The sequence below is a fragment of the Capricornis sumatraensis genome, chromosome 5, assembly GCF_032405125.1.
Source record: "Capricornis sumatraensis isolate serow.1 chromosome 5, serow.2, whole genome shotgun sequence".
Lineage (NCBI taxonomy): Eukaryota > Metazoa > Chordata > Mammalia > Artiodactyla > Bovidae > Capricornis > Capricornis sumatraensis.
The window spans coordinates 111806997-111823065 of NC_091073.1; the positions used below are offsets into that span (position 1 = coordinate 111806997).

General features: G+C 39.5%; 1 protein-coding gene across 1 annotated transcript in view; it reads right to left on the bottom strand.

Moving 5' to 3' along the window:
* Positions 1-248: 248 nt before the first annotated feature.
* TPK1 (thiamin pyrophosphokinase 1) overlaps positions 249-16069 on the bottom strand; it is a 395099-nt gene continuing 379278 nt past the window's right edge. Inside the window, exon 9 of the mRNA XM_068973117.1 lies at positions 249-1110. Coding sequence (XP_068829218.1) covers positions 992-1110 — 119 coding nt within the window. The 3' untranslated portion in view covers positions 249-991. The remainder of the gene's footprint in view (positions 1111-16069) is intronic.

Here is a 16069-nt window from a genome sequence, read left to right on the forward strand (position 1 = left end):
TCGAAAATCAGGTGTGTGAAGAACTGCAGCTGTGAGTCAACCTTTGAGCAGTTTGTTTTGGGGGGTGGGTATGTAACATTGATTAAGAAAGACTGGTCATCATAAAATACAGATGAGAAAATGGATTGTCTTCTTGAAAAACTGACCACAGACAGGCATGTTGATAACTAAATATTTTTATTTCACATCTGGATTCAGTTTCACATGTATTTGCATAAATAATTTAAAAATGATCTCTAATGATTATGCACAGCTGCATGCTAGTTCAATGGGCCCCACTTTTCTCCACTTACAACGTGACCCTCCCTCTGTCGTAGCACCAAAGAGAGAAGCCACTCTCATTCTTTACAGCAACACTGGGTTTGTGTCATGTAAAGCAGCTGGGTGGGTTCTACTTGTTTTAAATTTTAATAATCAGGCTAGTGATTTTTTTATTTATCATTAAAAGATAATACCCCAAACTGTTAAGGTCAGAATAAAATGGTGCGGTTCTAGCATCCCAAGCTAGAAGGAATTATATTTTTCAGTGAAAGGGAATCCACATAAGACAGAGAGAGAGAACATTATGAGATAGAAGCAAGCATTTAAGGATCAACAGGCGGAGGTGTATGTGCTGGACACCACGGAACCTCAGAGCTTTCTCAGCTTCAAAATTACAGGCCGTTTTCTGGGGGTACCTGGAGTGATTAATAAGAGTGATCAGGACTGAACTTGAGAGTGAGATGACCCACGTTAGTTTTCCAACTGAACCTAACAGAGCATATTTACTTTAAATAATGACGACCCTCCCCCCTTCCCTGGTCAGAGTAAAACTGAACTCTGTCATTTATAGCGCTCCCTGCATGATCAGAACATGAAAAGTCTTTAAAACTAGCGGGCCTCCCAGGGGACAGGTTTAGATCCTGCCAGCCCAGGAGGACTGTTCTCGTTGAGCATGATGTTGTTGGCAAATGAGGTATGTCAGAGGCACAGCGACGGAGGTCAGTGCTGGTCAGAGTTTTACGGCCATGGTCCAAAGCAGGGGACGGTCCGTCTCCACAGCCACAACACCAGATCCGTCGTAGGCGTTGGAAGTGCTGACTAGTGTTCCAAAGCTGAGCGTCTGATGTGCTGTAAGAACGTAAGAAAACACAGGCTTGGTGAGAGCCGACTTCCCTCCAGTGTAGAGTGACTGTTGAGAGTTACCGAAAAGCCATTAGGCACACACTTGGAATTAATAGATGATCTGTAAGTGGGATTCTACAGCTGAAAGTTCCTATAACTTGCTGTGACCACTCCCCATAGAGTTGGCTACAGGTTATTTATCTGTTTGGGGGATATGTCCGTCTCAACACTAAATTTCAGTAAAGTGTTTTTTTTCTTCTTTACCAATTATAAAACCAACATCCATTTCTGTAATAGGTTACTTACTTCCTTGCCTGGGTGCAATTTTAATTTTTTTGATGATTCAGAATTAACATTTTTATATTTAATTAAGCTCTATAAAAAGGCAGTTTTAGTTTCAAGTATAAATGATATGGGACAGAAAGCTAATTATTAAAAAAAAAAAAGTAGAGGATTTTGGTTGTTTTTTTCCTCATAAAGAAAGACAAGCCAAAGTGAACAAGGCTAGCTTTGTGTAAAATTAATCGGAACTCAGAGGTCAAAAAGCAGACTCCCAGGTCATTACTTAATTGTCAAAATAAAGGTTTTGGAGTTATGTTGTATTATTAAAATTTATATATTTATAAATTACATAAATCTGTACACAACTATATATATATTTATTTCCTAACAAAAGTTTGCTGAAGTTAACATGTAGGAATCCATTGGTAACCTCATTTCTCTTTGCTTATAAAAGAGCAGTTCACATTATCGACATGACTAAATCGTGACTGTCCTGTCAACATGCCCTGATATAATCAGAAGAAATCAGAAAGGGAAAAATAAACGTTACGCAGAGAAATAAACAAATGTCAACAGCCAGAAAAGGCCTCTTTTCCTTCCAACAAAGTGCAACTATGAAGTTGCACAGCTTTGAAGTACATAAAATAATTCCATTATAATGGTCACTCCCCGCTAGAGGGAGCCTGTTATCCTTCTGAGGAAATCTTGAAAAGGCAATTTAAAAATTCAGAAACAGTATTATAGGATAATATATCATCAATATTACCAGTTCACACAGTTTACTTATTAAAAGTCAAACTATTTCCTTTTCATAGTTGTCAACACGTTTACTAATGCAAACAGGAGGTTACAAACTGAAACTGCAGGAACGCAGAGTCAACCTCCTGGGACTGTTGCCCTAAAAGGCAATTCAGTGTTTCTGCCTCTCCAGTAATCTGGAGCTTTTCTTAGATGAGGTTTCTGAATGATATGAATAAACATACACATTAAATTTACAAATCCAGGCATAATTACATATACAGAGGGTTAGGGTGATGGTTGTGGAGGGAGTCACAGGAAGTCTGTTAAGGAAAGAAGCCTTGTTCTCCTAAAGGTTAGGGAACAGTTCACACATTTCATACCATTTATTCAGAAAGGCAATTTAGGGGGCTTCAGAGGACTAGCTTTAGAGTTGGAAACTCCCCAGTGAAACAGTGGATACACACAACCCACCTGGACTCAACACAGTGCGTTTAAGATTCTGGTGACTAATTAGGTTAAAATCCTAGTTTGCACCTGGGCTCAAAGAACAGGAGTACAAAATTACTTCTCTAGTTTGCTGCTGCACACAAATTCCTTTCTGAAGGCAGAGCAGGGACTTTGGATTATCCTGGGTAGACAACTATATTATATATATTGTTTTTTCTAAGACATTGTTGCATCCTAAATAATTTTTAAATAGGAAAAGAACTGAAATAGCTTTATTAGGATATGAGAATATACAGTTTTTACTTTGCATGAAATATCTGAGTTAAGGCCATTTTTACCCAATCTTATAAATCACATTTCCTTTTTTTCTGCAATGTTTACAATTCCACCAGGATCAGTTATTAAACATGTTTTAGTTGGTTTTGGGTGCTATAACAAAATGCATAGGCTGAGTGGTTTAAATAGCAGACATGATTTCTCGTAATTCAGAGGCTTGGAAAGTCCCAGATCAGGGTACCAGCATGGCTGGTTCTGGTAAGACCCCCTCTTCCTGGCCGGTTTACAGATAGCTGCCTTCCTGCTGTATTCTCACACGGTGGGGAACTCTGCCTCTTCTTTTTGTCAGGGTGCTAATCCCACCATGAGGGTCCCATGAGGTTCTCATTATCTCCAAAAGGCTCCAGCTCCAAATACTGTCACATTGGGGATTATGGCTTCAATATACGAATTTAGGGGGACACAAACACTCAGTCCATAACAATGGTTACACTTAATGGTAAGGTTACAATGAAATTCATTTGTCTCCACCTCTATGAAAAGTAGAATAAAAATGATAGAAAACAAAGATAAACTGAATACACAAAATCATGAAATTCAGTTTACTCTGTCACTACAGTTATTTTGGAGTATGTTTTTTTCAAAGAATTATGCATGTAGACAAAACATTCAAGTCTCTTTTAGAAAAAAAGAAATTTTAATGAAGTATTTGAAATTAATACTGAACTCCCCTCTCCCCAAGTGTCTGAGGGTCAATCATGAAATAAAATACATAAGATTGGCAGAGAGATAACTTCCTGTAGACAGCAATAAAACAAATTACTTATTATTTTTTCCTCTAGTTTTGAGAAAACTGACATATAATACTGTATAAATTTAACATGTATAGCACATATAATGACCTGTGCATATAGTATGAAATGATTTACCAAATAAGTTTAGTTAACATCCATTACCTTATATAATTACATTTTCTGCCTTGTGATGAGAACTTTATAATGTCTGTTCTCTTACCACTTTTCAAATACACCATACAGCATCGGCAAGGATTCTCACCATGCTGCATATTACAGGCAGTACTTATTTATCTTAGAACTGGAAGTCTGTATCTTCTGATCCCTTGTATCTCATTCTCTCCACTCCCTGAGTCTGGCAATCACAGATCTGATATTTTTCCTATGAATCTGAGTCTTTCAGACACCATGTATAAGTGAGATCATAACAGTATTTATCTTTCTTATTTCACTTAGCATAATACCCTCAAGGTCTGTTCATACTGTTGCAAATGGCAGAGTTTCCTTTTTATGACTCAACAGTATTCCACAATACACCACATTTTCTTTATCTGTCTGTTGATGGACACTTAGCTTGTTTCCATATCTTAGCTACTGTAAGTAATGCTGTAATGAAGATAGGAGTGCAGTTATCTTTGGATGAAGGGATTTTGCTTCCGTTGCATATACACCCAGAAGTGGGACTGCTGGTGATATGGTAGATTCATGTTTAATTTTGAGAAGCCTCCATACAGTTTTGCATGGTGGCTGTACCAATTTACATTCCCACCAACAGTGCACAAAGGTTCCTTTCTCTCCATGTCCTCTCCAGAATTTGTTCCTTCGTCTTTTTGATGACAGCCAGTCTAATAGGTATAAGGCGATAACTTGGTGTGGTTTTGAGTTAATTTCCCTGATTAGTGATGTAAACTACCCTTTTCATACGTCTACTGGCCTTCTGTATGTCTTCTTGGAAAAATGTTTATTCAGGTCCTTTGACCATTGGTTTTTTTTTTCAGTTCTAGGAGTTCTTTATATATTTTGAATATTAACCCCTTCTCAGCATGATTTGCAAATATCTAATCCCATTGCTTTGGTTGTCTTTGTGTTCTGTTATCGTTTCTTTGGCAGAAGCTTCTTAGCTTGATGTGGTCCCGCTCGTTTTTTATTTTGCTGCTTATGCTTTAGACATCATATGTAAAAAATTGCTGCCAAGACCCATGTCGGGAAGCATTATTCTTGTTTTCTTCTAGGAGTTTTATGGTTTTATTTAATGCCTTAATCCTTTATGAGTTAATTTTTGGTGAGTGATGTAAAAATAGGGATCTAATTTCACTCTTTTACACGTGAATATCCAATTTCCCAGCACCATTTATTAGACAGCTTTTCTCCACTGAGTTTTCTTGGCTCTCTTTCTGTATTAGCTCACTGTACATGCATTGGTTCTCAATTCTGCTTCACTGGATTATGTATCTTTTTATACCAGTAGCATAATGCTTTTATTGTTTCCCTGGTGGCTCAGATGGTAAACAATCCGTCTGCAATGCAGGAGACCTGTTTTGATCCCTGGGTTGGGAAGATCCCCTGGAGCAGGGCATGGCAACTCACTCCAGTATTCTCGCCTGGAGAATCCCCATGAACAGAGGAGCCTGGAGGGCTACAGTCCGTGGGGTCGCAAAGAGCTGGCCACTGAGTGACTAAGCGCAATGCTTTTATATTCTATCTTTATATAGTATAGTTTGAATTCAGGAACTGTGATGTCTCCAGCATTGTTGTTTTTTTCTCAGTATTGCTTTTGGCTATTCAGGGTTTTTGTGTAGTTTCATATGAATTTTAGGATTTTTTTTTCCTTCTGTAACAATGCCATTGGAATCTTCACGGGGACTGAATCTATAGGTGGCTTTGAGTAGTACAGATAATTTAACAATATTCTTTCAATGCATGATCATGGAGTGCCTTTTCATTTATTTTACTCTTCAGTTTCTTTCATCTGTATTATAGTTCTCAATGTAGAGATCTTTCATCGTCTTGGTTAAATTTATTGCTAAGTATTTTACTGTTCTTGATACTATTGTAAATGAGGTTTTTTTTTTCCCCCAGATAAGTCATTGTTAGTATATAGATATATTTTTGATTTATGTATCTTGAATTTCATATCCTGCAACTTTACTGAATTCATTGATCTGTTTTTTGATTGAGTGTTTAGGCTTTTTTATACATAAAATCATGTCATTTACAAACAAATTTATGTTTCCCTGTCCAATTTGGAAGACTTTTGTTTTTCTTGCCTGATTTCTCTGGTTTGGACTTCCAGTGCTGTTGACGAGAAGTGATGAGCGGGCATCCTTGTCTTGCTCCTGATCCTAGAGGGAAGTCCTCAGTCTTTCACCTTTGAGTGTGGTGTTAGGTGGGGCTTCATATACAGGGCCTTCCTCTTTATACTGAGGTGCATCTCTTTCCTGCAGCTAGTTTGTTGAGACTTTTTATCATGAACGGATGTTAAATTATGTCAAAACTTTTCCTGCATCTATTGAGATAATCATATGATTTTTATCTTTCATTTTGTTAGTGTGACATATTGAATTTATTGGTATGCATATGTTGAACTATTCTTGCATCCGGGAATGAATCCTGCTTGGTCAATGTGTATAATCCTTTTAATGTGCTGCTAAATTGGGTTGGCGGTTTTGTTGAAAAATTTTGCACCTATGTTTATCAGGGATATTGGTCTATAGTTTTGTTTTGTTGAGGTGTCCTTACCTGGCTTTGGTGTCAGGGAAATGCTAGCCTTGTGACATGAGTTTGGAAGTGTTCTCTCTTCTTTGATATTTTTGGATATTTTGAGGATTGGTGTTAATTATTCTTCAAATGTTTGGTAAAATGTATCCGTGAGAAGACATCTGGCCCTGGACTTTCCTATTTCAGGAGATTTTTGATCACTGATTCAATACTCTCCTAGTAACTGGTTTGTTCAGATTTTCTGTTTCTTCCTAATTGAGTCATGATAGGTTCTGTGTATCTAGTAATTTATCTACTGTTTGTGTTGTTGGTGTATGCTTGGTCACTGAAGCTTCTTTATGAACCTTTGTATTTCTATATTATCAGAAAATCTCCCTCTTCCCCTTGGTTTATCTCAATAAACAAATATTTATTTTTTCAAAGAGCCAGACCTTAGGTTTATTAATTTTTGCCCAATTGGTTTTCTGGGCTCTGTTTCATTTTTTAATGTTCTAAAGTCTATTTTCTTTTCTGCCTAACTTTAGGCTTAGTTTGTTCTTCATCTTCTAGATTCTTGAGGTGTAAAAGGCTGAGATCTATTTTCTTGAGGTACACATTTATAGATATAAACTTTCCTCTGAGACCTACTCTTGCTGTACCTTATAAGTCTGTATGTTTTGGTTCTATTGTCAATTGTCTCAAGATACTTTTTTTCATTTAATTTCATCTTTGATCTATTGGTTTTTCAGGACAGTGTTAAGTATTTAACTTCCATGTATTCACAAGTTTTCTAGTTTTCCTTCTGTTATGATTTCCAGTTTCATACCATTGTGGTCAGAGAAGATATTTGATAAGATTTCAGTCTCTGTGAATTTGCTAAAACTTGTTTTGTGGCCTAACATACGATCATGCTAGAAGATGTTCTGAGTGCACTTGAGAAGAATGTGTATCCTGAGGTTATTAGACCCAATATTCTGTGTATGTCCGTTACAACTTAGTTAAGTGTTGTTAAAATTCATTGTTTCCTTACTGATTTTCTGTCTAGATGATCTGTCTTTGTGACCCCATGGACTGTATACTCCATGGAATTCTCCAGGCCAGAATACTAGAGTGGGTAGCTTTTCCCTTCTCCAGGGAATTTTCCCCACCCAGGGATCAAACCCAGGTCTCCCACATTGCAGGTGTATTCTTTACCAGCTAAGCCACCAGGAAGCCCCCATTATTAACCATGGGGCATTAAAGTCCCCAACTATTTGTTGTTTATTTCTGTCTGTTTCTCCTTGTAGTTCTGTTTTATATAGTTAGGTGCTCTAATGTTGGGTGTGTGCCTAAATATTTACAATTGGTGTATCTTCTTGATGGAGTGACCCCTTTATTGTTATATAGTGACATTCTTTTTTATCATTTTTAGCTTCAGTTCAGTTCAGTTTCTCAGTCGTGTCTGACTCTTTGCAACCCCAAGGACTGTAGAATGCCAAGCTTCCTTGTCCATCATCAACTCCCGGAGCTTACTCAAACTCATGTCCATTGAGTTGGTGATGCCATCCAACCATCTCATCCTCTATCATCCCCTTCTCCTCCTGCTTTCAATCCTTCCCAGCATCAGGGTCTTTCCAATGAGTCAGTTCTTCGCATCAGATGGCCAAAGTATTGGAGTTTCAGCTTCAGCATCAGTCCTTCCAGTGAATATTCAGGACTGATTTCCTTTAGGATGGACTGGTTGGATCTCCTTGCAGTCCAAGGGACTCTCAAGAGTCTTCTCCAGCACCACAGTTCAAAAGCATCAATTCTACGGCACTCAGCATTCTTTATAGTCCAACTCTCACGTCCATACTGGAAAAACCATAGCTTTGACTAGACGGACTTTTATTGGCAAACTAATGTCTCTGCTTCTTAATATGCTGTCTAGGTTGGTCATAGGTTTCTTCCAAGGAGCAAGTGTCTTTTAATTTCATGGCTGCAGTCACCATCTGCAGTGATTTTGGAGCCCAAAAACATAAAGGCTCTCATTATTTCCCTATCCATTTGCCAGGAAGTGATGGGACCAGATGCCATGATCCTAGTTTTCTGAATGTTGAGCTTTAAGCCAACTTTTTCACTCTCCTCTTTCACTTTCATAAAGAGGCTCTTTAGTTATTCTTCACTTTCTGCCATAAGGGTGGTGTCATCTGCATTTCTGAGGTTATTGCTATTTCTTCCAGCAGTCTTGATTCCAGCTTGTGCTTCATCTAGCTTGGCATTTTACATGATGTACTCTGCACAGAAGTTAAATAAGCAGGGTGACAATATACAGTCTTGATGTACTCCTTTCCTGATTTGGAACCGGTCTGTTGTTCCATGTCCAGTTCTAACTGTTGCTTCCTGACCTGCATACAGATTTCTCAGGAGGCAGGTCAGGTATTCCCATCTTTTTCAGAATTTCCCACAGTTTATTGTGATCCACACAGTCAAAGGGTTTGGCGTAGTCAATAAAGCAGAAGTTTTTCTGGAACTCTCTTGCTTTTCTGATGATCCAGTAGCTGCTGGCAATTTGATCTCTGGTTCCTGTCTTTTCTAAATCCAGCTTGAACATCTGGAAGTTCACGGTTCACGTATTGCTGAAGCATGGCTTGAAGAATTTTGAGCATTACTTTACTAGTGTGTGAGATGAGTGCAATTGTGTGGTAGTTTGAGCATTCTTTGGCATTGCCTTTCTTTGGGACTGAAATGAAAACTGACGTTTTCCAGTCCTGTGGCCACCGCTGAGTTTTCCAAATTTGCTGGCATATTGACTGCAGCACTTTCACAGCATCATCTTTTAGGATTTGAAACAGCTCAAATGGAATTAGCTTAAGTGTCTATTTTTCCTGATATGAGTATGGAGTACTGATATGAGTACTACTCTTGCAGTGGAAAGGAAAAAAGAGGAATTAAGTTTTTATTCTTTCCCTTTCTTGAGATCAAAGAAGATAAACAGAACAGTGAGCAAGGCCTGAACATTCGTAGTTTTTGGTTTTTATTTCATCTGCTCCTAACTCTGACTGTCTGTAACTAAGTTTGCTATTCTGTCCCCTAACTCTGTATGAGCTATACATTTCGCACCTATTATTCTTTGACTCTGTGCCAAATACGCCCTGTAACTGGTGCTCATCTTTACAGCAGTCTCTTGTCTTGTAGTTACCCATCAGAAAGAAGGCTGCACAGCCATGGAATCGTCAGATTCAGCTACTGGGGTGCAGACACCAGTCTATGACTGGTTTTGAAACAGTGCGAGAGGAAGACGACGAGATCTGAACACCGTTGTTCCTCATTGCAGACTCCTGACGGCGGGCCTTCAGCTCATATAAGCCCCTAGACTCCTCATGGTGGGGGGCACAGCCTTCAGCTCATATAAGCCCCTAGACTCCTCATTGGGGGGCACATCCTTCAGCTCATATAAGCCCCTAGACTCCTCATGGTGGGGGGCACATCCTTCAGCTCATATAAGCCCCTAGACTCCTCATGGTGGGGGGCACATCCTTCAGCTCATATAAGCCCCTAGACTCCTCATGGTGGGGGGCACATCCTTCAGCTCATATAAGCCCCTAGACTCCTCATGGTGGGGGGCACATCCTTCAGCTCATATAAGCCCCTAGACTCCTCATGGTGGGGGGCACATCCTTCAGCTCATATAAGCCCCTAGACTCCTCATGGTGGGGGGCACATCCTTCAGCTCATATAAGCCCCTAGACTCCTCATGGTGGGGGGCACATCCTTCAGCTCATATAAGCCCCTAGACTCCTCATGGTGGGGGGCACATCCTTCAGCTCATATAAGCCCCTAGACTCCTCATGGTGGGGGGCACATCCTTCAGCTCATATAAGCCCCTAGACTCCTCATGGTGGGGGGGCACATCCTTCAGCTCATATAAGCCCCTAGACTCCTCATGGTGGGGGGCACATCCTTCAGCTCATATAAGCCCCTAGACTCCTCATGGTGGGGGGCACATCCTTCAGCTCATATAAGCCCCTAGACTCCTCATGGTGGGGGGGCACATCCTTCAGCTCATATAAGCCCCTAGACTCCTCATGGTGGGGGGCACATCCTTCAGCTCATATAAGCCCCTAGACTCCTCATGGTGGGGGGCACATCCTTCAGCTCATATAAGCCCCTAGACTCCTCATGGTGGGGGGCACATCCTTCAGCTCATATAAGCCCCTAGACTCCTCATGGTGGGGGGCACATCCTTCAGCTCATATAAGCCCCTAGACTCCTCATGGTGGGGGGGCACATCCTTCAGCTCATATAAGCCCCTAGACTCCTCATGGTGGGGGGCACATCCTTCAGCTCATATAAGCCCCTAGACTCCTCATGGTGGGGGGCACATCCTTCAGCTCATATAAGCCCCTAGACTCCTCATTGGGGGGCACATTTCTTGAGGGAGAAGCCTACTGTGTTCCCCTCTCCACTGCCTGAGAATTTAAAGGCACCTTTCTATTTCGTCCAGACTGTCTCCGTAATTTTTATTCGACTTCGGTGGGTAGAAAAAGCCAAATCTGGGGGCAGCAACACTACCTCTGTTTTCTTGGCAATCATCTGCTTGAACTGCCTTTTCCCGTCCTTTCAGTCTCAGCCTGTGTCTTTACAGTGAACCTTTTTGTAGGCAGTATATTTTTTTATTTTGCTTTTTAAGTCAGTCAGCCAATTCTGTGTCTTTGATTGAAGTAAAGTACTTATTGCTGGAGGACTCACCACTGCCATTTTGTTATTTTGCTGTTTTGTAGCTCCGCTGTTCCTTGCTTCTTATCCTGCTGCCTGTTTTTGTGATGATGACTTTTTGTACTGGTGTACTTTCACTTTTTCAAGATCTTTTGTGTAACAAGCTTTTCCTCTGTGGTTGCTATGAGCCTTATATAAACCATCTTACCATTATGATATCCTGTTTTAAGCTGATGACAACTTAACTTCAATAGCATTTCTGCAATTACAATTTACTTCGTCCTCTGTCACGTGTTACAGTTTACATACTTTTTATATTACGTATACAGTAACAACTATAGAAGTTACAGCTTCTTAATACATTTTTTAAAACTTTTAAACCAGAGTTGTAAGAGAATTATGTGCCACTGTTACCATATTAAACAATCTGATTTGATTATTTACCAATACCAGGAAGTTATATACCCATGTTCATCTGATTTTATGATGTAAATAAGCATTATTTTATTTCTGCGTGAAGAACTCCCTTTAGCATTTCTTGTAAGGCAGGCCTAGTGGTGATAAACTCATTCAGCTTTTGTTTGTTCAGGCAAGTATGCCTTCATTTCTGAAGGACAGCTTTGCCAGGTATAGAATTGTTGACAGATTTTTTTCTTCCAATATTTTGAATATATTATCCCATTCTCTCCTGGCCTGAGAAATTCAAAATTTTTTCCATTTTTGTTTGTACAGAGTACAGAGAAACTAAATATAGTTGTTCTAAGACAACCAGTCAGCCTGTTTTTAACTGTAGACAAAAAATAAAAGTGATAGCTATATGTGAAGCTATAAGCAACCATGTAATATGTGATAACCATAACCTAAACTTGCTTGCTCTGTTTGAATATAAAAGTTGTGCCTTATCTATTTGCTTCAAAGACATCACCGTCAACTGTTTTAACGAAAACCCGTAGTCTAATGATAATAAGAATATTGGCTTGTGAGGACTGGTTAAATTCCTGTTCCAATGAAATTTAATGTAAATTATATTACAGAACACAGAAGCATAGTCTGACTTTTGAGACTTTCATGTTTTAGAGAAATAGAAGTGAAAAATATGGGCAACATTAAAATTGATTTTATAATTTTCATTCATTATCTCAAACTTTTCTTTCCTGGAGCAAAGGATGAGAACTAGGCACTTAATATTCTATTGCTCTCAGTGATATCCCACAGCTTTTCTCCAAAGCTGGAAAGACAGAAGACTGCAAAGCCGAGGCTGGCAAATTGGCAGAATTCAAATATTCAGCTCTCTTCCTGTCAGCTGGAGGGAAGGAGGGCCATTTGCCCTGGATGCCAGCCCACCTTACTTCTGTAAGTAACAGAGTGAGGCTGTGTTCTTTTGAAGTGGGTGAGCGCGTGCATGCTAGTCACTTAGGTCGTGTTCAACTCTTTGCAACCCTGTGGACTGTAGCCCGTCAGGTACCTCTGTCCACTGGATTCTCCAGGCAAGAACACTGGAGTGGGTTGCCCCAGGGATCAAACCTGCATCTCCTGCACTGAAGGCGGATTCTTTGCCAGTGAGCCACTGGGGAAGCGCCTCTGAAGTGGGTGACAGTGTGTAAAGGAGTCCTGTGGAGGCCTGAAGCACTCAAGCAGGGGAAAGCAAGAGCGGCAAGCACTTGATCCCTCTGTACCTGTGAGACTGTTCTGCTTAGATGCCCCCAAGGAGGCAGCTCGCTGTCAAAACCTATGAGCCCCTTCATGAGTTAGTAGGTTGGACCTAGGATTAAATCATGGCTCTCCCACTCTCTAGTTCTATCAACTTGGTTATTTACCTTTCCAACTTCAGTTTCCTCATATGTGCAAAGTGTGAACAATCATGTCTACTTCATAGAGAAACTGTACAGATTATATAGTCAAAGTTCTAACATTTTCATCCCTTTTGCTTTCTTCTGTTATTCTGCCAATAAGATCAGAATTTCCTCTCCTACCTTAATAGTCTTAAAAAAAAAAAAAAAAGATATCATGATTTGAACAATTAGCAAATGCCTTAATTCAGCTACTGGTTTATAGCCAGCTGACAGACAAAATGAGATAAACTCTGCCAGGCTAGGTTATGTGTGGTACTTAAAATCGTTTCAGGTGTCATCTGCATACATGTATAAACTTACGTGTTTGACATGTAATTATGAAGTGCCTGTGCTGGCACTAAGGATACAGACATGAATGTGTGTGCCTTCGAGGACTTTACCTTTTACTAACAGGTAAAGATGTGTATATAGTCTGATTCAGGAGATGGGATGGAAGCGTGAGGCAGGAGCTAATGAGGTTGGAGCCAAAATGGGTTGTATATTCTAATGGGAGGCCACAGGCATCCCATCCCCCAGAAGCCTGGTTTCCCCAAAATCTGTAAGTTTAAGAAATTATTTAAAAGGTAATGCAAACATATCTAAAATCCAATAAAACTGAGGGAATGAAGGAGAAGGAAGTGAACAAGCTTTGTCTGGGAGATGCTTGGCAAAGAAGTGGTATTTCAGATGGAGTGATTCTCCTTCACTCAAGACATTATCTCAGCACTTACTGTGTTCAGGGTACAGCAGGTTTTTATCTGCAATTTACAGATGAGGAAAATGAAGCTCAAGAGGTTAAATCCACAGGCTATGATGATCATAAAAGTTGTTAGACACATGTTACTAAGGGAGGTTAAAGCAATACTTTGAAGAGCTCTTAAAAAAAAAAAAAAAAAAAAAAAGAACGGATGCTGGTCTTTTTCCCTGAAGTGCAGAACTGTCAGTAGCCTGACAGAGTAGGGTAAGTGGATGACTTAGTGAGACCAATAAAACCGCTCTCAAGACTTAAAGGAATACTGTCTCTTCCATACAGACACATGTTTAATGAACCTATTATGATGAATCTCTAGGTTCCCTACCATCCTGGAATATTAGGTTAAGTTCTAGGAGTTAATTAGACTTACTGGACATCATTAACTATTTCAGACATAATGGAACCACTGTATGCTCTATATCCATCAATTATTCTCTGAAGATGCTCAACCTATTTAGAGTAATGGTTGTACATTAAGAAAATGTGACTCAGGTTTTGTTAGCAGAAAAGCAAACCATCTGCCTCTAAAACCAATTCTCTGTGATTGGTCTTTACACTTTTAATTTTTTGAACTACAGATTTAAAAAATGTCTCTACATACATAGGTGAGACAGACTTTCTATTTAAAATTGCTAATTTACATTTTAAAATAGGAACTCTGAGTAGGAGTATTACTATTAAAACAGCATTTATATTATGCTGCTATAAAATGGCATTTATATTATGGTGGCTCTTGAAAATTTTCAAAAATTAAATTGATACATTGCTTTTTCATTTCTTGAAGGCAGAAAGTCAGACTGTTTCCAGTTTTGATGTGTAGAGTGCATGAACCTTCTACTCTCTTAGCAAGTTTCGAATATTCAACTCACTATGCATTGTTAACTGTAGTCACTATGCTATATTATCACATCCTCATGACTTATTTATTTGATGGCTGTACCTTGTGATCACTTTCACGCATTTCTCCCATCCTTCAGCCCCACCCTCCGACTTCTGGCAATCACCGGTATGTTCTTTGTATCTATGAGACGGGGTTTTTTTTTTTTTTTTTACTTTATCTTATTTTACAATACTGTATTGGCTTTGCCATACATTGAGATGAATCCACCATGGGTGTACATGCGCTCCCAAACATGAACCCCCCCTCCCTCCTCCCTCCCCATAACATCTCTCTGGGTCATCACCATGCACCAGCCCCAAGCATGCTGTATCGTGCGTCGGACATAGACTGGCGATTCGATTCTTACATGATAGTATACATGTTACAATGCCATTCTCCCAAATGATCCCACCCTCTCCCTCTCCCTCTGAGTTCAAAAGTCCATTATACACATCTGTGTCTTTTTTGCTGTCTTGCATACAGGGTGGTCATTGCCATCTTTCTAAATTCCATATATATGTGTTAGTATACTGTATTGGTGTTTTTCTTTCTGGCTTACTTCACTCTGTATAATCGGCTCCAGTTTCATCCACCTCATCAGAACTGATTCAAATGTATTCTTTTTAATGGCTGAGTAATACTCCATTGTGTATATGTACCAAAGCTTTCTTATCCATTCATCTGCTGATGGACATCTAGGTTGTTTCCATGTCCTGGCTATTATAAACAGTGCTGCGATGAACATTGGGGTACATGTGTCTCTTTCAGTTCTGGTTTCCTCGGTGTGTATGCCCAGCAGTGGGATTGCTGGGTCATAAGGTAGTTCTATTTGCAATTTTTTAAGGAATCTCCACACTGTTCTCCAAAGTGGCTGTACTAGTTTGCATTCCCACCAACAGTGTAGGACGGTTCCCTTTTCTCCACACCCTCTCCAGCATTTATTGCTTGCAGATTTCTGGATCGCAGACATTCTGACTGGTATAAAGTGGTACCTCATTGTGGTTTTGATTTGCATTTCTCTAATAATGAGTGATGTTGAGCATCTCTTCATGTGTTTGTTAGCCATCCATATGTCTTCTTTGGAGAAATGTCTATTTAGTTCTTTGGCCCATTTTTTGATTGGGTTGTTTATTTTTCTGGAATTGAGCTGCATAAGTTGCTTATATATTTTTGAGATTAGTTGTTTGTCAGTTGCTTCATTTGCTATTATTTTCTCCCATTCTGAAGGCTGTCTTTTCACCTTGCTTATAGTTTCCTTTGTTGTGCAGAAGCTTTTAATTTTAATTAGATCCCATTTGTTTATTTTTGCTTTTATTTCCAGTATTCTGGGAGGTGGATCATAGAGGATCCTGCTGTGATTTATGTCAGAGAGTGTTTTGCCTATATTCTCTTCTAGGAGTTTTATAGTTTCTGGTCTTACATTTAGATCTTTAATCCATTTTGAGTTTATTTTTGTGTGCGGTGTTAGAAACTGATCTAGTTTCATTCTTTTACAAGTGGTTGACCACTTTTCCCAGCACCACTTGTTAAAGAGATTGTCTTTACTCCATTGTATAGTCTTGCCTCCTTTGTCAAAGATAAGGTG